The sequence below is a fragment of the Giraffa tippelskirchi genome, chromosome 7 (assembly GCF_054371585.1).
Source record: "Giraffa tippelskirchi isolate mGirTip1 chromosome 7, T2T-mGirTip1v1.2.pri, whole genome shotgun sequence".
Lineage (NCBI taxonomy): Eukaryota > Metazoa > Chordata > Mammalia > Artiodactyla > Giraffidae > Giraffa > Giraffa tippelskirchi.
This window is the reverse complement of record NC_137281.1, coordinates 147,185,833-147,213,635: the sequence shown is the minus strand read 5'-3', so window position 1 is coordinate 147,213,635 and position 27,803 is coordinate 147,185,833. Positions and strand designations below refer to the sequence as shown.

Sequence of the window (27,803 nt, the reverse complement as noted above, 5' to 3'; positions counted from 1 at the left end):
CCTCCAGCCCCCCCACGACCCCCAAACTTCCCCAAGCCCTCCCCCCGCCCCCCAGCTCCCCCCGCACTCCAGCTCCTCCGCATCCCTCCCCCCCGCCCCCCAGCTCTCCCCCATCCAGCCCTCCCCCCATCCCTCCCTCCCGACCTTCCCGGCTCCGACCCAACGAGCCTCAGTCACTGGCGGTCTCGCCTCGCCAGAGGGCACCCTCGGTCTGCTGGAAAACGCCACCCCTTTTTCAATGCCCCTGGAGCATCTCCAAGCTTCCGGGAGCCACCCGACTCCACAGTCTTGTCAATGAAGAGTCGGGGCCAGGATAGCTGCGGGGCTGAACCCAACTCCAATCCTGCTCCGAGGCCGGGCGTCAACCTCCCCCACCCCAGCCCCGAGGGGTGGGCACGGCGGCCGTGCCCGGGCCCCTGCCTGGGGTCCTGCCAGGCCGGGGGACAGGGGACGGGGCGGGGGGGCGTCTAGGAGGGAGCAAGAGACCCGCCGAGGAGAGGACCGACTGACAGCTGGCGAGAGGGCGAAGGAGTTGGGGGAGAAGGAGGGGAGGGGATTCATCGGCCGTAACTTTCCAGAAAAACAGTCAACGTGTAGCCGGAGTGACTCCAAGAAGGGGGGGGGGGGCGAGAAAAAGTTCAGTTACCACGTCGATCAAGCGGGACTCGCAAAGTATTTTTCAAATGGGCTCGGCTTTTCCTGTGCCTGTTTAAAACATTAAAATCGTGCAGCAAAGGAGCCTGCGTGGTGCTCGGGTCCCTCCCCCCACCCACTCCACCCTCCACCTCTCTTCGCCCCCTCCTCGCCGCTCACCCCCCCCCCAGCCCCCCGCCCCGGGGCCAGAAACGTCATGGGAGGGAGGTATAAAATTTCAGCAGAGAGAAATAGAGAAAGCAGTGTGTGTGCATGTGAGTGTGTGCGAGAGAGAGAGAGAGAGAGAGAGAGAGAGAGAGAGAGAGAGAGAGAGAGAGAGAGAGAGAGAGGAGGGAGAGAGAGAGGAGCTTGAGCGAGAGGGAGAGGCAGAGAGAAGCTGGAGGGAGAGAAAGGGAGGGAATCCGAAAGCCAAGTCCAAGGGCATGAGCAAGAGAGGCGAGAGATAGGGGAAGAAGCCTGAGAAAGAAGGAATAACAGCTTTCCGGAGGAGGCGTGCAGTGAACTGGCTTCTATTTTATTTGTCTTTTTTTTTTTTTTTTTAAAGAGAATCAGGGAACAGAAGCAGAGGCCGAGGGAGAAGACGAGGTGCTGGTGACCTGGGCGTCCAAGTGGATTACTGGGGATGCTCTCCAGGGGCTGTACCCCCCTGCCTTCCAATTGCAAACATAAGCCCACATCCCAGCCAATGAAGATGAGAGGCAGCGTGAACAAAGTCATTTAGAAAGCCCCCCCGAGGAAGTGTAAACAAAAGAGAAAGCATGAATGGTGTGCCTGAGAGACAAGTGTGTGTTGGGCTGCCCCCCACCTTGAGCTGGGCCAGCAGCCGCCTAGCCCTGCCTCTCCCCACCTACTCACTGGTGATTTTTATTTTTTAATAATTTTTTTTCTCTTTTCTTTTCCATCCTCTTTTCTTACTCTCCTTCAGGGCAAGGCAAGGATTTTGATTTGGGGACCCAGCCATGGTCCTTCTGCTCCTTCTTTAAAATTACCCACTTTCTCCCCATCGCCAAGCGGCGTTTGGCAATATCAGATATCCGCTCTATTTATTTTTACCTAAGGAAAAACTCCAGCTCCCTTCCCACTCCCAGCTGCCTTGCCACCCCTCCCAGCCCTCTGCTTTGCCCTCCACCTGGCCTGCTAGAAGTCAGAGCCCAGCAGAACCTGTTTAGACACATGGAGAAGAAACCCAGAGCTTCACGGCACACAGTCGGCTTCTTCGCGCTCAGGGTTGCCAGCGCTTCCTGGAAGTCCTGAAGCTCTCGCAGTGCAGTGAGTTCATGCACCTTCTTGCCAAGCCTCAGTCTTCGGGATCTAGGGAGGCCGCCTGGTTTTCCTCCCTCCTTCTGCACGACTGCCGGAGTCTCCTCCTGCCAGGCCTTGCGGCCTTTCTCCCCGGCCCCCGCCTGAAGATGCACTTGCAGAGGGCTCTGGTGGTCCTGGCCCTGCTGAACTTTGCCACGGTCAGCCTCTCCATGTCCACTTGCACCACCTTGGACTTCAACCACATCAAGAGGAAGCGGGTGGAAGCCATTAGGGGACAGATCTTGAGCAAACTCAGGCTCACCAGTCCCCCCGATCCCTCTGGGTTGGCCAGTATCCCCATCCAGGTTCTGGATCTTTACAACAGCACCCGAGAGCTGCTGGAGGAGGTGCATGGGGAGAGGGGAGACGTCTGCACGCAAGCAAACACCGAGTCGGAGTACTATGCCAAAGAAATCTATAAATTCGACATGATCCAGGGGCTGGAGGAGCACAGTAAGTCCAGATTCCCCGCTGGGGGTGTCTGCTCTGGAGGGTCTGAGCTGGGGTGGGGAGCTCCACAGAGGGGGGGGGCAGCTAGTGATGACCACAGGGCAGGGTGCCCTGGGTATGCCCCGCACCAGGGATTGGGGGACACACGAGGTGCGATGCGCAGTTGGGGCTGGGTGGGTGAGGAGGGGGAGACAGAGCCGTTCTGCTCAGAGCCCAGCGCCACTGGGAGGCCAGGAGCCCTGGAGTTGAGCAGCGTAGCGGAACTCACATCACATCGCTGAGAGATTTTAATTTGGAGTGACACCGTCCCGTTTTTGTGCTGTGGCACGTGTGGTCAGACAGGTAACTGGAAGCGCGCGGAGCAGTAGAGTGGCAGGGCGGTGCTCTTCTAAGAGAGCCCGCGCGGTTCCAAGAGGCTGGAGACCTTGGTCTCCTCCCTGCTGTACACTCCTCATTGTGACACGTCTCACGTTCCGTTTTTCCAGTTCTGGGAAAGAAGCGTATACCTGCCCCCAATTCATGTCTTGTCCAGCTTCTTGAAGCCCAAGCAAGAAGCAGCTTCTGATTGTTTAGGCCCTTCGGTCCACGCCACGCATGCGACCCACGTGAGCTGTGTGCATGGGGGGAGGGGACGCACCTATGTTCACATGGCTGCGTGCTTGACAGCGATGCGTCGTCCGGTTTTGTCCCATAGATAGACTTGTGTGGGCAACATGGGCATCCTCTGGGCCCGTGGTTGTGGGGGAAAGCGAGGATGTGGCTCTGGACATGTAGATGGCTGCTGGCAGCCCTTTTGTGTCTGCGTGTCAGGGGAAGAGAGGGTGGGAGGTGTGGCCGTGGGTGCACAGGGGACATGTGTCTGGGAGCGTGTCTTCCCAGGAGGCTCCTGTCTGTACGGAGAAGCTGGGAGGCTTCTGGGTGAGCCGTCTGTGTGTGTGTTTGTACACGTGTGGAAGTCATGTGTGTTTACTGAACGGGGATTTAAAAAAACCTCAATACAAGAGAGAGAGATTTGGCAGATGCTGAGAAACTGACAGCCCAGGAAGGAGGAATGTGAACCCGTTCACAGGCCCGGGGACTCTGGAGCAGCTCTGTTTGCTTTTCCTACCAGCAGGTGTCCTCGATGCCCAGGCTACCTCGGCCAAGTCTCATCTGGGAGGGGGGCTGTGTCCCGAGTGGGGGTGGGAGAGTGGGATGGAGCGAGCCAGGTAAGGGTGGTCCCCTGGGGCACCTGGATAGAGAGAAGGGGGAGTGGGCAGCCCAGGGGTGCACCAGCTCTGGCGGAAGGTGTGGAAGGCCTCCCTGGGAGCTTGTCTGTGCCAGGCCCAGGAGCCTGTGGTTACTGGCGAGGGGCTCCCACTCCGGTTTCCTGTGGCTGCCTTGGGAGGTAGCTCCCGTGTGGGGCAGAGGCTGGAGAAGGAGGTGCAGCTCGTGCTCCCTGCCCAGGGTCCTCCAGGCCGGGCTGACTCCCAGTCTCCCAGGGCCTTGTGGTTCCCAGCGGTACCAGCAGCTGAATGCCTGAACAAACCCCCAGCGCCCTGGGCACCCACAGAGGAAGGAGATAGTGGTCAAACGTGGGAGGAGGGTGGAAAGCTGAGACCTGCAGTAGAGGTGTGAGGAAAGTCCAGGGCAGGAGGGAAGGACTGGGACCTTAAGGATCCGGGTCAGGAGGAGGAGTCCCAGGGAGGAGGAATTCTGAGTCACCCAGGCCCACCCAGCCTGGAATCCCAAGCTGAGAACAAATGAGCCAGAGACGCAAGGCACACAGGTGCCAGTGGACATGTGTGCAAAAATTCAGGGCACAATTAGTGGACAGCCCTGGGGATCAGCCAGGACAGGGCGGCGCAGATGCTGGGCAGCTCTGGGCTGCAGCAGCAGGACCTTCCTTGAAACTGTAGTAGGTGAGGGTGGCCCTGGGGCCACGGAGCTATGATCAGGCCGGGAGGAAACCTGGCACAGTGAGCAGGAGACTACGTGGGATATCATGGAGGATCTGGGGCCCCATGGGACCCGAGTGATGCCAGCGAGGCTTGCAGGTGCAAACAGGAAGCAGGCCCAGACTATGCAGCTGGTGGAGGTGACACAGAGGCTGAGCAGACGCAGGCCCGGCCCACCCTGCAGCTGGTCAGGTGCTGAGCCAGCCCCAGAGAGGCGGACGCAAATGCACACTAATTATAAAGAAGGAAGTAGGCAGATGCAAACATCTAACAGATGCTGAGAGGGAGCAGAGAGCCACCATCCAAGGCCTGGAGTGAGGGAAGCGTGTCTCGAACTCACGAGGGTGGGCTGGGGTCTGAGTGCCAGAGCCCTGGCTGCTGGGGTGATGGGATTCCATTCGCTTCCACATCTCATCACTCCCAGCCCCTGCCAGTACCCAGTGGGACAGGCTCTCAGAGGAAAGTGGTGGCAGGAGTTGGGGCAGGCAGACAGAGGTGCCTGCAGAGCGAAGTGGAAGAAGGACTAACCGCCAGAGGCACAGAAAGGGTGCCAAGGTGAGAGCAAAGAGGATAAGACCGTTCTCTGGCTCTGCCTGTCAGATGGGCACCCTGATGTCCCTATTTTCCAGATAAGAAGACTGTAACATGCATCAGTTAAGTGAACTGCCCCTAAAGAACCAGGGCTGTAACCTAGACATTCTGCCTACAGAATGCATGCTGTCAAGCACTAATGCAAACTGTAAAAATACATATTTTAAGTCCTACCCTTAACCTTTAGGCTCCAAGAGAACTTTGGTTTATAATATGAATGAACTGGGCTTCCCTGGTGGCTCAGACAGTAAAGAATCTGCCTGCAAGGCAGGAGACCCAGGTTCTATCCCTGGGTTGGGAAGATCCCCTGGAAAAGGAAATGGCAACCCACTCCAGTATTCTTGCCTGGGAAATCCTGTGGACAGAGGAGCCTGGTGGGCTACAGTCCATGGATCACAAAGAGTCAGACATAATTGAGTGACTCTCACACACACACACACACACACACACATGAATGAATCACATTTTGGACCAAGCAGGTAGGCATAGGAACCTGTAACCCTGGTGGCAGATTGCATAGAGGGATCACTCGGTGTTTTCTTTTTAGCTCTGCCTATTTTTGTGGCTGGGAGATTCGTATAGCCACGGACATTCTCCTGGAAGTGTTTTCTTTATCTGCTGAAGAATCCCAAGCAGGTTAAGCAGCAACACTGTGTGGAAGTGAGCAAATCACCTCTCTGACCCTCAGTTTCCTCATCAGTAAAGTTAACCTCTAAACTCCCTTCCAGCTGAAACAATTCTATTGGATTGGCCAAAAACTTCATTCGGGTTTTCCATAAGATGTTACAGATGAACTTTTGGCCTACTCAATATATATACATCTGGGATGATTCAGCAGATTTCTGCTGGGGAGTGAAGACAAGACTCTTACATATATATCTTATTCCTTTATCATTCCCCAGGATTTAGCTATGGGAAGTGGGTGGAGGCTTTCTCTGACCCACATGGTGGGGACCCACACATCTTTTTCAGTTCTTTTGTCATCCTTGTTATCAAGATTTACCAGTGTAGGTGTTGTTTTAACTTCTGGCTTGTAATTATCTGTGTCTGGCTAGAGACTCTTGTTTTTATCCAAGGTCTGGCGCTGAGACAACCAGCAAAACCAGAATTCATAAGCAAAGAGAGAACTTGATATTTTAGCATGTCTTTTCTGGATGCTACTTTTAGATCATGTCCATTCTGAAAATTTAAAGATATTTCCTATTGAAAGAACCCATTTGTTCTAAGTGCCAATGCCCTTGGCACACTAGGTCAGTGTTTCTCTAAGTGTGGTCCAGAGGTTAGGTAAATGTGAAAAATGTGGATTCCCAGGCCCCAAGCCACCTTTACAGAGTCAGAGTTTCTGGGGTGGAGGGTGGGGGTTGGTGTCATCTTGGAGAATCTGTATTTTTAACATGCTTCTTGCTGATTTGTAAGTGCACTGATGCTTAAGACTCAATGAAAGAGGGCAAAACCCTTCCTTAGAAGGCCTGCAAACACAAGTGCCTACAGAGGCCAGGCAGCTGATGCAGATAATCTGGAGGAAACGCTGCAGCACAGGGACCACAACAAACTGCACAGGGCACTTGGCCTCAGGGTCACAGAGAGAACAGGCTGTACAGAGGAGGCTGGTGAGAGGGGGGCCTGGAAAATCCCATGAAAAGATGGCACCTACTGCTCAGCTCCTGCAGATTTTTGAATTCAGGAATGTGGGTCCAGTTCGACTAGATCTTAAGTGCTTCCCAGAAGAGAGAAAATCTGAATCTTGCCATAAAATTTCCATTTTTAACCTACCTGGGCTTAAAACATTTGTGGCTTCTAATTCAAAATTTTACAAAATGATGCATTGGCCAAACGGTATTTTAATGGGTTAACATTTAAAGGGTAAATCCTTAAAGTTGTGGCTTATCAAACTTCCAGGGCATCTGGATGCCACGGTACCCTTTGCAGAGCACTATAAACCATGGTTCTCAGTCCTGGCTCATCTTAGAATCATCTGGAGGTCTTTGAAAAAAAAAGAAGCTCTGGACCCACCCACACTCCAACGAGGTCGTCAGAATCTCTGGAGAGCAGGTCCAGGCATCATCTGTTTTTAAAACTCTCCAGGTGATTCTTGGGAACAGCTGGGGTGGAGGAACACTGCCACACTGATGTATGTAGTCCCATCATTGGAGCCAGCAGCAGTTTTACTAGCAGGAATGGTGGACACAGCAGAGGTACATCTAGGAGCCCAGGTGTCTGAAACATTAAAAATAAAAAAGCACGGTCTAAACATGGTCAGCTGTTTCCAGGTTTTTCCATGAACACTCTGCATGAATATTCTTTGTTTATTTTTCTTTCCCTATAGCAAAAAAAGAGAAAATGGCACCCATTAATACATATACTTTGTGTGCAATGGAAAAAGTTGGTCATAATTTAATTTGTCAAGCTGGACCCCCTCATCCAGCTTTCAATAATACTAGTGTTCTGCAGAAGCAGGGCTCAATCACCAAACTGACTGGGAACTGGCTTCTGTCTGAGGCTTAAGTCGGTACTCTAGGCCCATTTCATGGGATCCTGCTACGTTTTGTTGGTGAAACCATCCCTCCACTAGATGATCTCTGAGGTCCCCTCCAACTTCTAGATTCTCTGTTTCAGTAAATGAGGTCAGAAGACCTGGGTTCAAATCCCACCTCTGCCACCTACTAGCTGAGTGACTTTTTAAAAAATCTTTATTTGTCGATTTTTGGCTATACTAGGGCTTTGTTGCCGTGTGGGCTTTTCTATAGTTGCAATGAGTGTGGGCTGCTGTCTCCTTTTGGTGTGTGGGCTTCCTTTGTCTCGGAGCACAGGCTCTAGAGTACATGGGTTTCTGTAGTTGCAGCACATGGGCTCAGTGGTTGTGGTTCCCAGGCTCTACACCACAGGCTCAGTAGTTGTGGCACACAGGCTTTGTTGCTCTGTGACACGTAGGGTCTTTCCGGGCCGGGGATCGAACCCGTGTCTCCTGCATTGGCAGGCGGATTCTTTACCCACTGGGTCACCAGGGAAGCCCTAGCTGAGTGATCTTGGAAAAGTGATTTAATCTTCCTGATGCTCACTCTTCTCTTTTTAAGATGGTAAATTTTACTTATTCTCCTCAAGGATCGTTAGAGGGTCAGGTGAGTTAATAGAAGTTCTATGAAACGTAAGATAGTGTTATTAAATTTTATTTATTTATACTCTGGCTCATTCCACGAAATATTTAAAGCATTGTCAGCATTCAGTGGATTTAACGGTCAAGGAGATTGTGTTTACATTTTATTTTCTCTCCCACTAATGATTGTGTCTGAGCTTTGCTTGCTAGTGTCAGTTTGTGTGTGTCAACTAATTCATGTGTCACCCTGGCCAAGACCCCTCTTGGCATGAATTTCTTCATCTGAAGTGGGTTATACTAGATCAGCCGTCCTCAGCCTTTTTGGCACCAGGGACCAGTTTCATGGAAGATGATTTTTCCACGGACAGGGGGCGACAGGGGTGAGGTGGAGCTCAGGCAGTAATGGGAGTGATGGGGAGTGGCGGTAAATACAGATGAAACTTCACTGGCTCACCCTGCTTCTCACCTCCTGCTGTGAAACCCAGTTCCTAGTTCCCTGAGGAGCTAGAGGACCCCTAACATTCCTTCTGAGTCTGTTAGAAATCTGTAGATCCCAGGGAGTTAAAAATGACCCTTCCCACCTCCTTGAAATCTCCCTGAAATTCCCACCAAGAGGAGTCTATCTTGGGGAACAGTAGCTGATGGATGAACTGGAAGAAACAAAAAAAGAGAGGTGACTAGGGTGTCCTGAAGATCCTCTTGGCTCCTCATTCCCCATCTCCTGGCTCCCCACTGTCTTGTCCCCAGTCTGACTCACCTTACTGGCACAGACTATCTTGTTTCCCTTTTCCTTTTTATAGCAATGTGCACACCGCGCTGCGATATCTTTTATCCCCTCTTGCAACAGTTACTGGAGATACTAGTCTTGTTGCTTTCCTGTTCGGTCACTCAGTTGTGTACGACTCTGCAACCCCATGGACTACAGCCTGCCAGGTTTCCCTGCCCTTTACCATCTCCCAGAGTTTGCTTTCAAACTCATGTCCATTGAGTGGGTGATGCCATCCAACCATCTCATCCTCTGTCGTCCCCTTCTCTTCCCGCCTTCAATCTTTCCCAGCATCAGGGTCTTTTCCAGTGAGCGAGCTCTTCACATCAGGTGGCCAAAGGATTGGAGTTTCAGCTTCAGCATCAGTCCTTCCAATGAATATTCAGGGTTGATTTCCTTTAGGATGGACTGGTTTGATCTCTTTGCTGTCTAAGGGACTCTCAAGAGTCTTCTCCAACACCACAGTTCAAAAGCATCAATTCTTCGGTGCTCAGCCTTCTTTGTGGTCCAGTGCTCACATCTGCAAGGAGCTTATGTATGTCCAGGGGGTTACAGACTTTCAAACTCAAAAACTGAACTGCCATCATGATCCCTCTTTCTGGTTCTATCTGAAATGGTTTAGGGGAATCGTTGGCAGTATTCATTCTTTCAAAGCCAGTTATTAATCAGGGCTTCATTAGCTGGCATTCACACATTTGTTTTCCCAACATCTGTTCCATTAATTTTCTAAGAGCCAGTGTCAGACCCACCAGATGGCAATTTCCAGAAACACTCATCCTTTCCTAAAGCTCAGTAGCGTGTGTGCTTGTGTCCAGGCCTCTGATCCTCCCGCCCTGTCCATGACTTCCTAAACCACCCCTGGGGTGATTATGGGCTTGTTCCAGCCATGTTCATTATGTGTGGAATCTGGGTCTCTGAGCTTGAATTTCAAGTTCTGGCTGTTGTTACCATTTGTGTAGAAAGTGTTTCTCTGGGGTGTTAATGCTGCTCAGACCTTGAGGTTGTAAAGTAAAGGCAGGATCTTTTTGTCTCCCTTGTCTCTCTCTGATAGGAGTTGGAAAGAGCATGTGCTGCCTTCTGTGTGTGGACAGAGGTGCAGAGGCCAGCAGGGTGCAGAGGCTGGCGTAGCGTGTGCACACAGCGAAAGTAATCCTCAGGAGCCAATGGTGATGGACCCCCTTCATGCGATGAAGAAGCATCTGGGGGTCTGCCAGGCTCTAGATGTGGGCTCTTTGTCACCCCTGTGTTATCTTGTTAGAGCTAAAGTGTCACTTTCCACGACTCCCTACTGTTCATGATATAAAATCAACCCCTCGGTCTGATGTTTCAGCCTCCCTGCAGGGAGATCCCAATCGACTGTCTTGACCTTGTCTCATGGGCTCCAGCTCGGCTGCTTCAGGTCCCTCTTACTCACTTGCATTTTCCTCTCCTTACTTTTGCTTCCAGTATCCTTCCACGTAAAATTTCTTTCCTTTGCATCCTTAGACCCTTTCCTCCCGTCGGACCCAGATCAAATAATCACTACTTCTGCGATGTGCTGTCGCTCTCTCCCTCCTCTGACCTGTTCACAGCAACTTCCAGCATCTCCAAAGGCCCTTAGTGCTTTCTCTCCAGTCCTGTTGTTTGGTCCACACACTAATAGCCCCGCCTCTGAATGTTAATCTCCCTGAAGGCAGGGCCCCTGTCTGTCCATTTTTAAACAATGTTATTTATTTATTTATTTGGCTGTGCCACGTTTCTGTTTCTGCACACAGGATCTTCACTGCTTCATGTGGGATCTTTCGCTGTGGCTTGTGAACTCTGGTTGTGGTGCTTGGGCTCAGTAGTTGTAGTGCTCTGGCTTAGTTCCTCCCCCAGACACCTGAGATCTCAATTCCCTGACCAGGGGTTGAATCCATGTCCCCTGCCGTAGACCATGGATCCTTTACCACTGGCCCACCAGGGAGTTCCCTTGTCTATTCATTTTTGCTTCCCAGCGTTAGCTTGTGCCTGGCATGTAGCATTTGCTCAACGCATGCCTGATGAATGAATACATGCCAGAGTGAACAAAGGTGTGAATGAATCAGCTGGCTATGCATTGATTAAACTACTAGGGGAAATTGCTGATGCTGTTGGAGAATCTATATTTTTTTAAAGGAGTAAGAAAGCAGGTTGGACAGCCTGCCAGAGTGGAGATAATGAGGCGAGGGGTTGGAGGGGCCAGCTGTCAGTGCCATGTCCTGGGTGGGGCTCCATGCCTTGCTTCTCCATCAGGCCTGTGTATAGCTCCGGGCCACCGAGAATCTTCCTCCCATTTCTTACCTGTAGGTCTGAGGCCTGAAGGCTCTAGCTCGGTCACAGGTGGGCCCCCAGCCCCTTGATGAGCGTCTGCTGGCAGCACACTGTCCCCATGGGTGTCGCTCACTCTGTGCTTCCCTCCTCCCCCAATGCTCTGCCTCCTAGATGACCTGACCGTCTGCCCCAAAGGCATCACCTCCAAGATTTTCCGCTTCAACGTGTCCTCAGTGGAGAAAAATGAAACCAACCTGTTCCGAGCAGAATTCCGGGTCTTTCGGATGCCCAACCCCGCCTCCAAGCGCAGCGAGCAGAGGATTGAGCTCTTCCAGGTGAACCTCCTCCCAGGACAGACACCACGTGGGGGGGGAAGTCAGTTCCTTTGCCAGACTGAGCCTGCGCTCTACTCAGAGTGCAGCAGACCTGGGTGTGAATCCCGCCTTCTCTGAGCCTTAGTTTCTGTACCTGTGTCTGTCATTAAGAACAGGGGTCCCTAACCTCTGGGCCACGGACTGGTACCTCCTGTCAGATCAGCGGCCGGCGGCATTAGATTAGAAATAAAGTGCACGATAAAGGTAATGCGCTTGAAACATCCCAAGACCACCCCCCTCCTTCCCGATCCGTGGAAAAGTTATCTTCCATGAAACTGGTCCCCGGTGTCAAAGAATTTGGGGACTGCTGCTTAAGAGGATTAAGACTTAACTGAGGAGCTCAAAAGAGCATTTCAGAAGTCTTAGATTGCTCCTGTTCCCCTCCCCGTCCTGATGCACCATGACACTCAGGTGCCCTGGCCTGGCCTCGGGACTTACTCCTTCCTCTGCCCTGTAGATCCTCCAGCCGGGTGAGCACATAGCCAAGCAGCGGTATATCGATGGCAAGAACCTGCCCACGCGGGGCACTGGCGAGTGGCTGTCTTTCGACGTCACAGACACTGTGCGTGAATGGCTCTTGCGGAGAGGTAGGTTGACTCAGGATGGGCATTTTGAAAGGAACCTCTGGTCCCTTCTTTCTTCATGACACAGGGAAGGGGATGGCACTAGGGGAGACAACAGATCTGAGTTCAAAGCCCAGCTTGGCCATTAACTTGCTGTGTGTCCATCATTCATTCATTCAACTGACACTGAATAAATGCTCTGAGCCAGGCCCTGGGGATTCAGCAGTGAACCAGACAGGCAGGGTCCCAGATCTCATGGGGCTTTTGTTCTGGTGGGAGAGACACGTAGTGAACAGATAAACACTGAGGAATAAGACTTTCCAATAGTGATGAGTACCAGGAAAAACAGAAAGAGGGCCAAGTGATAGTGCCTGGGTGGGACCCATCATCAGATACTCAGCGAGAGTCTCTATGAAGAAGGAGTTGGTACACTGAGAGCTGAGGGATGGGAAAGAGCCAGTCTGTGAAGGTCAGGATAAAGGATGTGCTAAAGCAAAAGCAATGAAACCCAGGTTCAGTTTGTCTTGGCAGCAGACTGCCTGGTGTGACTGGAGCTGGGGGGTCAGAGAGGACCGGGGGCCAAGATGCAGGGCCCGCAAGGCTGTGGTTGGGCATTAGAACTCACTCCAAGTTGTGATGAGATGTCCTAGGAAGGTTACAAGCGGGGCTGGGAATGTAGGCTGAGGTGATTTGGTTTAAGATCCTCTGGTTGTCATGAGGTCAAGAAAAGAAGTTAGGGGCCACTGCAGCAGCCCACGTGAGAGCGCTGTGGGCTTTTGCTGGGGCAGTTTGCTCTGTATTTTGGGTTTGTTCTGTATTTTGGAGGTGGAGCCAATAGGATTGGCTGGGCTCATTAGGTGTGGGGTGAGAGGACACAAGAGGAGTCTAGATGACTCTGAAGATTTGGGACTGAACTCTCAGATAGGAACTCTTACTGAAATAAGGAGGCCTGGGAGATGAGCAGGTTTGGAGGTAGGTTCTATTTTGTTGATTAAGTGTGAAAGGCTTGGTAGTCAGTCATACAGGTAGGGCTGTCTAGTAGGCATATCAGACTTCGTATGGTCCAGATCTCTCCTCCACCGGTTCTGCTTCCTGACCTTCCATGCATGCCTCACAGAGCTATTTTAAGGATCCACTGTATTTAAGAGACCCTCCAAGTTTTCTGCTCACTATGTGAGTGCTGTGTGTGGTCACTCAGTTGTGCCGACTCTGCAACCCCATGGACTGTAGCCCTGCAGGCTCCTCTGTCCAGTGAATTTTTCAGGCAAGAATACTGGAATGGGTTGTCATTTCCTACTCCAGGGGATCTTCTCGACTCAGCAGTTGAACCCTCTTGTGCCTCCTGAATTGGCAGGTGGATTCTTTACCACTGCGCCCCCTGGGAAGCCCGTTATGGGAGAGTAAGCTTCTATTACGTCACATGAGGAAATGGAGGCCCAGAGAAGTTAAGTGGCTTGACCAGGGTCACTGAGCCTGGATTAGAACTTGAATTTCCTGGCTGACAGTCATGGGGACTCAGGGCATCACACTCCACTATTTCTCCTCTTCTTTACTTGGTGGTACTTCCTGGTCTGGTGCTCAGTGGGGTTAGGGTACCTAAGGCAGTCTGTCTGTTCCTTGTATCCCTCTTGAGGAGAGTTTTCTGCCTTCATCAGCTGCTGTGGATCCACAGTCCACCCACATATGGATACCCAGAGTCCCTGGGACAGGTAGGTCCTTCCTTGTCCTCCGATGGTTTAGGATATTAAGGGTTAACGCTCGAAGTCAGAGATCACAAACATGTTGGCCTACATATTGTTTTCAATTTAACTAGCGGTCAACAGTTTTAATTAACGTCCGGAGATTTCACATAAAACCTAGACATTCGACTTTTCTTGACAAATGGGTAACGATCCATCAGAGATGAGTAGGACCACCTCTTGAAGGTGGGGCATGCGGTCTTCATGTCACCCCAGGCCCCACCATTCCCCACTGTTCCCCACGAGTGAGGCTGGGAGTCCCAGGTCAGCATGACGCACTGGCTCACTTTGCTCACATAACCTGCTGGGGGCTCTCTCGCCATCTGAGTGTGCAGGCCCCCATCTGAGGGGCATAACCTGGTGGCTGAGCTGACAGACAGTGGGCTGGAGGTCCTGCCTCAGCTCCAAGGGTACTGGGAACTCCATTGAATCTCCCCAGCTGCACACGAAGGGAGGAAACCTCGGAGAACCCAGGCGCATCAGCTGACAGCAGCACCGTGGGAAATCTGACTCAGCCAGCACTCTGCCTAGAACTCAACACGGCTACAGACAAGAGAGGCTGGGGAAATTCATCTCTTAGCTTCCCTGTCTGATTCTGATCAGCCCCACTTGGATTTCTTTGAAGCCCTGGGCACTTAGAGTTCTTATTTTCACAGCTGCGGAACTCAATGAGAAGTTTGCATTAAGAATGATTTCCATCCTCCTTGAGACATCAAAAAAGATAATTTCGTAATAAAACCTATGGGTGTCCCACCCAGCATCCACACCGCTGCCAATTCTGAGGTTAGTCCTTCCCTGGAACCTTCCGTTCCCGCTCCGGCAGATGCTGCCCACCCCGTGTTCGGGAGAGTCAGACACAGACCTTTACTTTGCAGAGTTCCTGAGTCTCTTGAGGGTTCTTGGCGCCAAACAAAGTGGTGAATGGACTGCAAATGGAGAAGTCAGCAGTGTGGACTGTGAGGAAACTGAGTCACATGTCCAGTCTTGTATTAGTTCAGCAAACATCGAAGAGCCTGCTCTGCACCAGTTCCCTTCTGGGCTAGGAGCCAGCTGGAGCCCTCTCCAGGGTTGGGGGCCCAGTCCTCACACCCTTGTGCAGTTGGTCCAGTGTGTTGGCTTCTCTGTGTGCAGAGCCAGGCCTCCCCGAGCAGGCCGGGTGGGGAGCACGCCCAGCTCAGGACAGGGGGTGCACTGGGAAAACACAACTGTTTTGTATCTCAGTGACTGGGTGGGCATCTTCCTTGGTGGTCCCTGCTGGGCCCTCTTTGTTCCTCTTTGTCTCAAACAGTCAGGAGTGTGGCTCTGATGTCAGGCTGCTTGTGTTTGAATCTTGGTTCTACCACTTACTGGACACCTCCATCAAGCCATTTAATTTTCCCTGAGCCTCAGTGTCCTCATCTGGATAATGGGAGGGGAGGAATAACAGTCCCTGCTCTGTAGGATTAGTATGGAGATTTCATACATGAGTTAAGGCATGCAGTCTTCTAGAGCATGCATGCAGCAACGCTCAACAAATGTTGGTGACTGTCCCCATCATTCTCTGAGCCTTCTACCTAGACGGAGCCTGTTAGCTAAGCCAGGCCATCTCACATTCACCACCTGCACCCTAACCCTAACTCTCCCCAACACATCTGCATCTCAACCTTCTAACTCACAGACCCATGGGACTTTCAGTCTCTCTTGGACTGAAAATTCTTCTGGATAATAGAAGTGTACTATGTTTTATGTAGTTTTATGTTTTATGTAGCCCATTTCAGCTACTCCAGCTCCTTCTTCTACCTGCCTTAAACCAGAAAGAGTACACTCCTTATTGCCTCCCTCTCTGTTCACTTCTAGTTCTCCATCTGGGGCTCAGCATCCTTATTATATTGGCTCCTCCCCTCCCTACCAGAGCTCACCTGGAACAGAAAGCTCAGCAGGTCTCAGTGTGTCCCAGATGCTGCCATGACTGATGTGGGATAGATGAAGCTGGGATCTAGAGTTTATGGAAGAAGGGACTGAGCTGGTTTTTTTTTTTTTTTTAAGTATTTATTTATGACTGTGCTGGTCTTTGTAGCTGAGTGCAGGCTTTCTCTAGTTGGGGACAGCAGGGTCTACTCTCTAGTTGCAGTGCACAGGCTTCTCATTGCAGTGGCCTCTCTTGTTGCAGAGCATGGGCTCTAGGGGCACAGGCTTCAGTAGTTGTGGCCCACGCGCTTTGTTGCTCCACAGCATGTGGGATCTTCCCGGATCAGGGATGGAACCTGCATCTCCTGCATTGGCAGGCAGATTCTTTCCCACTGAGCCACTGGGGAAGCCCCTTGAGCTGGTTTTTAACCAGTAGAACCGGGACATCCAGGTCTGCCCAACGCTGACTGCAGTCTCTGGGGTTGGGCCATTCTGCCCATGAGAAGGATGCTAAGCTGGCCTGGACTCTTTGGGGTTTTCCCTGATGACATCAGATTTCTGGAAGACTCCAGGTTGGCCCCAGGGCTGGATGCTCACACAGAACTAGGGTGATCTCAGAGAGCAGGGCATCAATCAGCTCCCTGAGAGGCTGACCTTGAACTCAGAGGTCATCGCCCATGTCTTCCCATACCTGATCACTGCCCTGATCAAGAGAGCTTCCTTGGTTCTTACCCACCAGAATTGGCATGATCCTAGACTCTACCTGGTTTCCCTGTACAAAACTACTGGATTCAGTTCAAATTTTTCATTTATTTTTCTCCCTTTCTTCCTTTCACTTTATATTCAACCCCTTTTACTAATTTCCTTGCTTTTCCAGTTTTTAGTTACCAAAATACCTAATCCCACAACCAATAGGAGAAAGGGCCAGAGCTGGCCTTTTAGCCCCAGAATATGAGTCACCAAACCTGGCAGTCCAGGCTTCCTCACACTTGTCATCTCTTGTTCCTCCTCTTCTCTGCTCTGTCCTTTCTCAGCAGGTTGGTTGAATGTCTCCTCTCCCAGCTGACACGTTGGGGGTGTGACTGTTTTCCTGCTCCTTTCCTGCACCCTCATTCTTTCGCCCCTACTAGGCTGGTTATAACTTTTCCCTAATACCATCCTTGGAAAAATAGATGACTATTAAAATCTCTTGCATGAGGCCCACTAGTTTATGCCTCCATTTGGTGACACGTAACACAACAGAAATACGTGGAACGAGGCAACATGTGCATAAAGGTCCTCGATATCTTTGGGAGCACTTTCTGTCTCCTGTGACCCTCTGTCTGACTCTGGTCCCGTGACTGTGTGTGGTGGCAGAGGCCTTGGCTCATCCATGTGTGGCTGTGGGTATCCTGCTTCATCACGCAGACTGCTTTTCTCACCAACTCTGTGTCTTATTTTGCAGAATCCAACTTAGGTCTGGAAATCAGCATCCACTGTCCATGTCATACCTTTCAGCCCAATGGGGATATCCTGGAAAACATTCAAGAGCTGATGGAAATCAAATTCAAAGGTAACAAAATGGTTGTTTATGGTAGGATGGGTGGGGGGAGTTAATAAAGCTAGATAAAACAGGAGACCCCCTGGCCAGATCCTGAGAAGAGGAAGCAAGCTCCCTCACAGAGATGGCTGACTGTTTTGTATCAGGTTGGCCAGAAAGTTCACTTGGGATTTTTCCATATTCTGTTTTGTCCTCAAAGCAAGAACTCCCTATTCTATAGAGAGGGCATGAGCATCTGGAAGACAGTGTTGTGCTGTTAAGAGCCTTGAAATCATATAGGCAAGCTGGTCCACTTCTCTGAGCTCAGTAGGCAAACTGGGGGTGAGGGTACCTCTTTCACAGGGCTGTCGTGAAATTATATGAGATGACATATGTGAAATAGTGCTTGGATACTCAGCAAATGAGAGTTGTCTTCACTTCCCCTACAAGAAATGGACTTTGGTGGTCCTGAGCATAAGCGCACTGACTGCTGGGCTTTTCAGATGTTGCAGAGCCCACCCAAGGCGTCATCTGGTTTTGAGCTGCTTCAGGCCTCAGGGTGCTTGCATGGAGAGGGCAAAATAGTTGAGAGACATTTCTGGTTTCCCAGTATGTTTTCAAGCTGCTTAGCCTAGACAGTCTCTGAATTTCAGAGAAGTTCTGTTTTCTTTTCGAAGCCCTGTTGTGGGTTAATGGAGGCACTCCTGAGGCCAAGTGGTTTGTCAAGGTCAAACTAAGAATTTAAAGCCTAAGGTCAGAGATGTGTCTGGAAAAAGGTACCTGTTTCAGGGCCTCTCTTGACCCCCAGCCCTGGGAAGTCCTTCTTGAACTTTATTTCTGAGCCTAATTTTTTTTTTTTTTTGGCTGTACTGAGAGTCCCTTGGACTGCAAGTAGATCCAACCAGTCCATCCTAAAGGAGATCAGTCCTGGGTGTTCATTGGAAGGACTGATGTTGAAGCTGAAACTCCAATACTTTGGCCACCTGATGCAAAGAGCTAATTCATTTGAAGAGACCCTGATGCTGGGAAAGATTGAGGGCAGGAGGAGAAGGGGACGACAGAGGATGAGATGGTTGGATGGCATCACCGACTCGATGGACATGGGTTTGGGTAGACTCCGGGAGTTGGTGATGGACAGGGAGGCCTGGAGTGCTGTGGTTCATGGGGTTGCAAAGAGTCAGACATGACCGAGCGACTGAACTGAACTGAACTGAGTCTTTGTTTTTGCACTCAGGCTTTCTCTACTTGTGGCATGCAGGGTCTTCTCTAGTTGTGATGCAAGGGCTTCTCACTGAGGTGCAGGCTTTTCTTGTTTCGGAGCATGGGCGGGCTCTAGAGTGTGTGGGCTCAGTAGTTGCCATGTGCAACAGAGCCTTTTTTTTTTTTTAAAGCAAATCATTTGACATTCTAATCACAGAACCTCAGAGCTCAAAAGACCTTTGAAGTCCTTACCTATATCTTGAGTTGGGATGAAATCCTCCCACTTCAGTCAATAGTTATCTTGTTCATAAAGCTTTTCAGAAAAGGAAACTTGTGATCCAGCTTGCCATTGATCTCCCAGTCCTAGTGCCTATGCGTGAGGTCCATGTCCCTCCTGCAGTTCAGTTCAGTTCAGTTCAGTCGCTCAGTCGTGTGACTCTTTGTGACCCCATGGACTGCAGCACGCCAGGCCTCCCTGTCCATCCTGTCACCATGCAAATCCTGCTCCTCCCGTTCCAGTCCCGGGTGGAGATGGACAACTGCTGGCAGCCGGCCATCAAAATAGAGCTTCTTGTAGTTGAGACTCGAATTCAGTTTTCAGGCTTTGCAGATGAACTAGCAGCTTTCCTTTTGGAGTTTATCTGCTGTTTTCATACACTTCGTGATCCTGAGTTTTATAGAGAAAACACTTTGAAACTCTAAGTGCAGTGTGAATGCTGTGTGTGTTAGTCCCTCAGTCGTGTCTAACTCTTTGTGACCCCATGGACTGCAACCTGCCAGGCTCCTCTGTCCATGGGATTTTCTGGGCACAAATACTGGAGAGAGTTGCCATTCCCTTCTCCAGAGATCTTTCCAACCCAGGGATCGAACGCAGGCCTCCCGCATTGCAGGCGCATTCTTTACTGTCTGGGCCACCAGGGAAGCCCTGATGCGAACGTTAGCAATTGTTGATTCTTGTTCCTCTGGCTCCCATTCAAACTACCTTAAATTGTGACATCTGGAAATCATAGGGGGACTTAATGCCATCTTGACCAGTTCAGATTATGAGAGGTGGCTCATACCCCAAGCTCTAAGTCTCGGGATCTAAACCGACAACTCAAAGGAATGTGTTGAGCCTCGTAGTGACAAGGATGCTTCAGGAATCTCTGTAGATTCTCTAGGAAGCATCCCGGGAAGGGCTGTGTCCTCTGGAGGATTACCCACAGGAGTCACGAGGGCATCTGACCACAGGCATCTTGCAGGTCCCTTGATACCAGTTCTTCCATTGGGTCTTCCTGTTCCTGCAGCTGGACATTAGCATGAAGCTGTGTCTTACCCATGCCTTCCTTGCAGACGCCACTGTCCTACCTCCTGAACAGGGTGGGGATGGGATGAGAAAGTAGCATCCACCCTGCCCTCCCCAGACAGGAGACCATCACCTTCCTTCCTTCTGCAGGTGTGGACAGTGACGATGATCCAGGCCGCGGAGATCTGGGGCGACTTAAGAAGAAGAAGGAACACATCCCTCATCTAATTCTCATGATGATTCCCCCAAACCGGCTAGACAGCCCAGGCCACAGTCAGAGGAAGAAGCGGGCCCTGGACACCAATTACTGCTTCCGGTAAGTCTGGGCCCACTCAGGACCCGTGAATTCCTGAGACAACATTGACTGCTCGCCTATTGCCCCAGACCTAGGGCTTCTGCAACTGAGGGCCCTTGATGCTTTTCACAAACACCTCGGGGAATGGAGATTTAGAACCTCTTACAAATCTCTGTTTTTCTGGGAGCCCCACTGTTTTTCCACAGCCCAGTTCTGTAAAGGCCTGGACGAACTAAAGGAGGAGGCGAGTGTTGCTAAGATGGCTTGGATTAGAGGCTTGGTCTTTCCATGGTTTTCATGCTTTAAAATAGTCTTAAGGTCTGCTTGTGCGGCAGGGAGATTAATGCAGAGGTTTCCATTAAAGGCTCAGTTCCCTAGGGAGGGTCCAAGGATGCTACTGGATGAGGGAAAATAAGACAAGTTTCCCTTTGCAGTGGGAAAGGTGAGCTAGAGAATTTATGACAGTTGGACAGCCATTGTAAAGAGATTAAAAAAAGAGCATCCATTTTCTCTTATTTCAGAATAGTTTCTCACTTATAAGGAAGGAGGATAAAGAAAGCACAGACAGTGATTACTTAAAGGTAGGCAATGACCACATCCATGAGAAGGTCTGAAGGATAAAATGCTTTAAGAGTTTGGGACAGGCGACTTCCCTGGTGGTCCAGTGGTTAAGACTTCACCTTCCAGTGTAGGGGGTGCAGTTCAATCCCTGGTCGGGGAGCTAAGATCCCATGTGCCTCTTGGCCATAAAACCAAAACAGAAATAACAAGTATTGTAACAAATTCAATAAAGGCTTTAGTAGTGGTCCACATAAAAAAAAATAATCTTAGAAAAGAATTTGGGACAAGGAGCTCATCTGTGGATGCAGGGAAGGCTTCAGAAGGGTGTGGAACTGGAGCTGGGTCTTCAGGGATGAGTGAGGCTCGGGTATGTAGGGTTATGGGAGGAGGAAGCACTTCTGCTAAAGAAAGGTGCGTGAATGGGTCATTTTGGCTGGAGAGGAGGACACCTGAATGGAGCTAGGGAGAATGAACTGGGAGATTTTTAGATCTAAAACCAGGTGTTTTGAGGAACAACAGAATGAACTGGGGATGTTGAGTTTGAGGAACGGAGCGTATAGGAAAGGCAGCATGGTTGCCTCCCACTGTCTGAAGGCTGGCATGTCCATTTGTTCTGTGTGGCTCTCCCATCAGTTCAGAATGGATGATCTTGGCTGCAAGGGCCAGTGGCTTAAGCCATGGGGGATTTCCTGTTCATAAGAAGTATGTAGCAGCAGCCTCAGGGTTGGTCTGGCTTGCTTAATGCTATTGAGGACACAGGCTTTCTCTCTTTCCAGTCTACCATGCTAAGTACATTGGCTTGTCACCCCCTTGGTTATGGTCACATAAGCATAAGCAAGACTGCTAGAGCTCTTGGCATCTTGTCCATGCTCAAGACAAGAGGAGGAGGGAAGTAGCAGAACCAGCAGCTTTCCTTTTCCATCTATGACTTTTTAAAAAAATATTTATTTATTTATTTGGCTACACCAAGTCTTAGGTGCAGCACATGGGATCTTTGATCTTCCTTGCACCATGTGAGATCTTTAGTTGTGGCATGTGGGATTTAGTTCCCTTACCAGGGATTGAACCTGTGTCCCCTGCACTGGGAGCGTGGAGTCTTAGGCACTGACCCATGAAAGAGGTCCCTCATCTTTGACTTTTATAAAGAATCAAATATCTTTGCCAGAACTTGCCCTTGCCTACTACATACTTCTGCTTCTGTCTGATTGGTCTATGCAGGGTTGTATGACAATCTCTACCTGCAAGGGAGGCCAGGAAAACAAGTATCTGGTGTTCCAGACTGTAACAGGAGGCGGCAAGAAAGAAGAGGAGTAGGAATGGCTCTTGAGTATAAAAATAGGAATGTCTACCACAGTTCACCAGGGAACCCAAAAGAAGCCAGATTTTGGCCAATAGCTGCCTTTGGAAGTAGCAAGTGTCTAGGTCTCAGCACAGGCTAGATGCTCACTTGGCAAGGGGTATTGCCAAATGGAATCCTGCAGGCAACAGAACTGAAGTGGCCTGATAGTCACACTGGGGGTAATCTAGGAATCATGAGTCTAATGGAAGGATATGTCTCATTTTGATTCAATAGACTCTAGAATTAGACTGAGCAGTCATTTACTATAGCGTATAAGTGCCTGAGCTTAGAGTTCATTTCTGGTTGCGTGCACATTAGGGAAGTAACAGTAAAACCAGCTCAACAAAGTCAAGTTGGCTAATAACACTCAGGGCTTGGTTTTAGGTGGAACACTTCAAGTCTTTGATTCATGACGTAAAAGGGACAGGACCACTTTTGCCTTTTTTCTCTCCATCATATATTATTTATGTTTGTATCTATGCCTTCTATACCCTTGGGATTCTGGTCTTCAACAGAGGAAATGCCTTTATAGTTAATACAGCTCAGGGCACTTGAACCTGGGATTCCACTGATTGGAGCCACCTCTCATGATGACCAGGAAGGACTCCAGGTGCCCAGAGGAGGGTCATTTGTGAAGTTTTTATGTTAGTGATTTCCTTGTCAGGTTTTTTTTTTTAGTAATTAATTTTTCTGTTGTTGTTGCAGCAATTTGGAGGAGAACTGCTGTGTGCGCCCTCTCTACATTGACTTCCGACAGGATCTGGGCTGGAAATGGGTCCATGAACCTAAGGGCTACTATGCCAACTTCTGCTCAGGCCCATGCCCATACCTCCGCAGCTCAGACACAACCCACAGCACGGTATGGTACAGGGTCATGCCATATGGGGTGCTGAGGCTGAGCTGACCAGGTCACTTGTTTAAAAAGGATGCATGACGGGCTGCATGTTGAATGAGTGGATGGATGATGATCTGGGGTGTAAAATCCCTTATGGCGAAGGTTCTGATTTTGGCCTAACTCCAGTGGGCAACATTCTACCCTTTATAACTTTCTTGCATAGTTTCAACAAGACTTTTAAGTTGTTTTTTTGCTCTTGTACTATGGGAATTACTTAGCTGTCACATGCCACTCCATATGTCAGAGAATTGGGGGGCCAAAAGACTTCTATGATCAGATGCTGCTGCTGCTGCTGCTGCTAAGTTGCTTCAGTTGTGTCCGACTCCATGTGACCCCATAGAAGGCAGCCCACCAGGCTCCTCTGTCCCTGGGATTCTCTAGGCAAGAATACTGGAGTGGGTTGCCATTTCCTTCTCCAGTGCATGCATGTATGCTAAGTTGTTTCAGTTGTGTCCGACTCTTGTGGAACCCCATGGACAGCAGCCCACCAGGCTCCTCTGTCCACAGGATTCTCCAGGCAAGAATACTGGAGTGGGTTGCCATTTCCCTCTCCATCTATGATCAGATAAAGAACTCTAATAATTCTTTTCTCTTGAATGTAGAAGTTATTTTAAAAGATAATGTAAAACACACAGAAGAAGCCAACATGAAACAAAGGGAAGAGACGAGAGAGAGAGGGAAGTCCACGACTGAAGCTAGCTTGTCTTTCTCTCCAGGGGAATCCGAGAGAGGGCAGTCCTTATAGCTTCTCACCAAAGTGACCAGTTATAGTTAGGAGGAACCAATAAAGGCGTGTTTCTTCCCAGCCAAGAGAATTTCATGATCAGTTTGCAGTCCCCTGGTTATGGCGGTCATGCTTAAACCAATAATGCTCAGACCAATGCTGTGTGTTGCATTCTCTGTGGATGAGTGGCAACCTGCCACTCACCCAAACTGGGTTCTGCCAGGTCCTCTGAAATACCATCAGTGGCCCATTTTGGTAGCTCAGATGGTAAAGAATTTGCTGGCAATGCAGGATACCCAGATTTGATCCCTGGGTCAGGATGATCCCCCTGGAGAAGGGAATGTCAACCTACTCCAGCACTGTTGCCTGGAGAGCTCCATGGACAGAGGAGCCTGGCGGGCTACCATCCTTGGGCTCACAAAGAGTCGGACAGGACTGAGCGACTAAGCACGCAGACTCTGGAGCAGCCCCAAGACCTTGTAGAGTCCCTGGGCCCCTGGCTTGAAGCTCGGTTTTCCCAGCCTCTCTGATGCCTCCCTCCCTAGGTGCTGGGCTTGTACAACACCCTGAACCCTGAAGCCTCAGCCTCCCCTTGCTGCGTACCCCAGGACTTGGAGCCCCTGACCATCCTGTACTATGTCGGGAGGACCCCCAAAGTGGAGCAGCTGTCTAACATGGTGGTGAAGTCCTGCAAGTGCAGCTGAGGCCCGACTGCCACAGGGAGAGAGGAGGGATTACCACTGCCTGCCTGCCTGCCCCTCGGGAAACACAGCAGCGACAGACCTCACCGCGAGGCCTGGAGCCCGCGACCTCCGGTTCCAGGCAGATGATGGCTGAGACGGGGGTTCCCCTTCTGGAACATTTCTTTTTCTTGCTGGCTCTGAGAATCACTGTAGTAAAGCAAGTGTGGGTTTGGTTAGGGGAAGGTCGATTTCTTCAGGAGACATGGATTTTCCGTGTCAGAGGTTGTGGGGGACGGAGGAAGAGGGGTGGTTGAGTCGACGCATCGCAGGGTTCACGGGATTCGGGACACCCTACGGGGGAAGGTGGGGAGGAGAATGGCCTGGACAGGGCCAGACTGGAAGACACTTGGTGCTGAGGTCAGATTGCTCATCCATCGCTGCCCCACATCTGCTCGAGGGGCATCCGGATCACGTCATACCAGGCAAGCATCTTTCTTTAGGCAGGTTCCCAAGACAAAAGTCCCAGAATTGTATCTTGTACTTACCTGGGATTAAGGACAAGTCTGTTAGTTTTGCAAATTGTCCCCTGGACGTCAATCAGCATCGAGGGTCATTCCGGGAGAAGATCCAGGTAACGCAGGTCCCGGGGGTCATCAACTATATTGGGCCCAATGGATATGCAGAACTCTGAGGGAGAGGGTGGGAACTGAGCCTCTCTGGTCTGCTCCTTGGGTTCCTCCTCTCGCCTTCTTCCTTGATCGTTATTTCTCCTTGGACATTTGGCTAGACACCTTCCAGGTCAGGGCGCACATGACTGGAGTTTGGGTCTCTGCAGCCTTGGGGTATCATGGGTTGCCCCTGCTGACCCCAGTCCCCCCCATCCCGAGACCCTGTGCTCATCTGGTGTTCCTGGAAGCAGGTGCTACAACGTGAGAGGCATGCAGGGAAGTTGCACACGTGCCACACAATGACTTGGCCCCAGACGCATAGACTGAGGTATAAAGACAAATACAAATATTACTCTCAAAATCTTTGTATAAATTTTTGGGGAATCTTGGATCGTTTCATCTTCTGGAAGATTGTTTCTAAACAATAAAAGCCTTATTCTAAGGTGTAAGTCTTGATTCGTGAGGTCTCCTTAATCTACCCTCTTCTTAATTCCATATCCATATCTAATGATCAGAGGGAACTGGAATCTGAGGGCTGAGACTCTCAAACACTGAGACACTGCTGACCGTGAATTCCCTGGTTGCGCGCTGCGCTGCCCTCTGCCCGCCGTCTGCACTGTTCAGGGAATTCACAGGGCGGTGGGGCGTGTGTGTGTGCGCTATACTTCTGTTTGTGTTTTGTTCCTTCTCGCGGCGATTATCTTCAGACACCCAGAGGCGGTGGCTGAGATTCGGGCAGAAACCATCTCCATTTGACCCCCATTTAACTGTGGGCAAAAATCACTTGGTGTGATTTTTGCATATGGAAATGTGTTGGCTTGTACATTCACTATAAATTCAGGTCAGAACTAGAGAAACTGTGGCAAATGGCCTACGCATATGAGGCCAATTCTGTTCTCAGGTGGACCCTAGAAGAGCTCCCCAGGGACTCCTTTTCGGAGGATGGGCCTCTCGTCAGGGACTTTTGGAATGGAAGAAGGCAAGAAAAGCACAACCCCATAGTTCTCATGTGAGGTCACGGATGTCAGAGCAACACACAATTCTGCTGTGGTTTCATGTCCACCTGAAGCAACCAGCTACACTAAGTGAGGAACCATCCAGCATGTTCCTCTGTTGAAATTACCACTGGTTAAAAGTCTTTCTGAAGCTAGAATTTGAGGGTGTAGGAGGTATACAGTATGTCCGTGCCGGTATGTACGTGTCTGTCTCTGTGTGTGTTCACCTTGCTCCTTCTTGAGTTGTCCCAAATTAAACTCCTGAATTTGGTCACTAAGTCTCTCTTCCTGCTTTGTCTACGCCCAGCCAATTCTGAGGGCTCCTCGCTCACACTCCATCCCATGTGACACCCATTTACTTCCACTCTATTTCAGGAACTATGTCCTGGTTGTAAAATCAGAGCTGGTGGGACTGTCTTCTGTCTTACCCAAGGGAGCCAATGGGTCTGGAGAGGAGATGCAGCATGCCTAGCTCATCAGCCATGGCCATAGCCAGCCCAGGTTTCAGTCTGTTCATTGATGGCAGTCCTTCTCAAATTTCAGTGGGCATAAGAGTCACCCAAGTGCTTATTTAAAACATGTAATTTCAGGCTGCAGCTTTAGAGATGTCGTTAACGGCTGGGTTAGGTCCAGCCTACCTAGAAACTGTATTTTGAGAAGTAGTGCCTTATAGCTGATGTTGTTGGTCCTTGAGGCTTAACTGAGAAGAGGGAAATAATCTCACAGGCCCTAGAATACTGCCTCCCCCATCCCTGGCTATTTACTGGCCGTACCATGGCATGTGGGATCTTAGTTCCGCAACCAGGGATCAAACTCAAGCCCCCTGCAGTGGAAGCATGGAGTCTTAATCTCTTAATCACTGGACCACCAGGGAAGCTTGAAACCCTCCTTTTTATCCAACCTCATTAGAACATTGGCCTCTGTGTTCATCCTAATGAACCAAGGCCATGAGCAGTGTTTCCTGAAGGATCCCAAAGGAAACAGCCCTGCTGTGATTCCAAATCTTCTTTCTGTGTTAGGGCTCTATTCTTATCTTAGCTGACACAAATATGGGCAGGGGTCTGAAGCTCAGCCTCCCCATTCCACATGTCACATAATTATAGGCACTACCGAAACCTAAACCATTTTTCTGTCCATCTTTTGAAATATGTGCCTGTTTGGGGGAAGGGTAAAGAGGGGCTCTGCTCTTTACCTTTAAGGGTAAAGAGGGAGGATCATATGATTTGCTCAGTTTGTTACCAAGAGAAGTCCAGTACCAATTATAAGGACATTAAAGTACTTGGGTAAATGAAGGAAGAGACCCGGAGTTCTGGTTTTACACTTGATCAGCACGTGGTGAATGCAATAAGCAATTAGCCTGAGGAGTCAGTTCTGACGGTTACCTAGGACAATTCCAAACACTCTAGTTGGCCTAAAAGTTCTTTTACTGGACTCATACCTTCATATGCTCTTTTACAAGAACTGTATGGTATGTCTCCCCAAACACCTTATTTCCCAATTCTACACATGAGCAGGGGACTATGGGGGGATTCTAATTTGTCTACTAATCAGTTCATAACCAAATTAGCAAAACAGTTAAGATGGTCCTCAAACTACTAACCAGAGGTCTCAGAACATCTGGAATGCATTCTCTCTTCTCTCCTGCAACTGACAGACTTCGTCCCTCACGACGAAAGAGAAGGCTTCCATGTGCTCAAACCTGTTTTCATTTACCAAGGCAACGGAGCCCCTCTTCTCTCCGCCTTTCTGGGTGTCCTTTTTCTTTTAGGATTTCGGTGCTGAATCTATAGCACCTTGTTGTGGAAACCCCAGAAGCTGGATTCTCCTCCAATAACTTCCTGCAGCAGCTAAGTCAACCTTTAGTGGGCTCTGCAGCCACTTTTCAACCTTTTCTCCAGCAGAAGCCAGAGAGAGGATCTAGGATGCATAAGGAAGCATGAAAGCAAAGGTTAAGCAGGAAGCAGCCAGGGGGCTGAGCTGTATCGTTCTGATGAACTGTTTAGGTAAACAC

The 27,803-nt window shown here is 50.2% G+C and overlaps 1 protein-coding gene and 1 long non-coding RNA gene across 3 annotated transcripts; one reads left to right on the top strand and one right to left on the bottom strand.

The window, feature by feature from the left end:
• Positions 1 to 239: 239 nt before the first annotated feature.
• TGFB3 (transforming growth factor beta 3) lies at positions 240 to 25,246 on the top strand. Of its 2 annotated transcripts, XM_081509333.1 has the most exons (9): positions 240 to 861; positions 1,199 to 1,436; positions 1,580 to 2,409; positions 11,237 to 11,400; positions 11,897 to 12,026; positions 17,073 to 17,180; positions 19,783 to 19,948; positions 22,533 to 22,686; positions 23,992 to 25,246. In XM_081509333.1, exons 3-9 carry the CDS (start codon positions 1,932 to 1,934, stop codon positions 24,148 to 24,150), a joined length of 1,359 nt encoding a protein of 452 aa, XP_081365459.1. In that variant the 5' UTR covers positions 240 to 861; positions 1,199 to 1,436; positions 1,580 to 1,931; the 3' UTR covers positions 24,151 to 25,246. The 2 variants fall into 2 exon arrangements, with proteins under 2 accessions (XP_081365459.1, XP_081365458.1); XM_081509332.1 differs by lacking the exon at positions 240 to 861 and having other exon boundaries at positions 893 to 2,409.
• LOC145513321 (uncharacterized) lies at positions 11,878 to 26,877 on the bottom strand. The gene is made up of 4 exons (XR_014059300.1): positions 24,675 to 26,877; positions 24,230 to 24,336; positions 18,600 to 19,014; positions 11,878 to 12,104 (listed from the first exon to the last, which is right to left on the bottom strand). It is a non-coding gene; the product is annotated as an uncharacterized LOC145513321 (long non-coding RNA).
• Between the last annotated feature and the right edge of the window lie 926 nt (positions 26,878 to 27,803).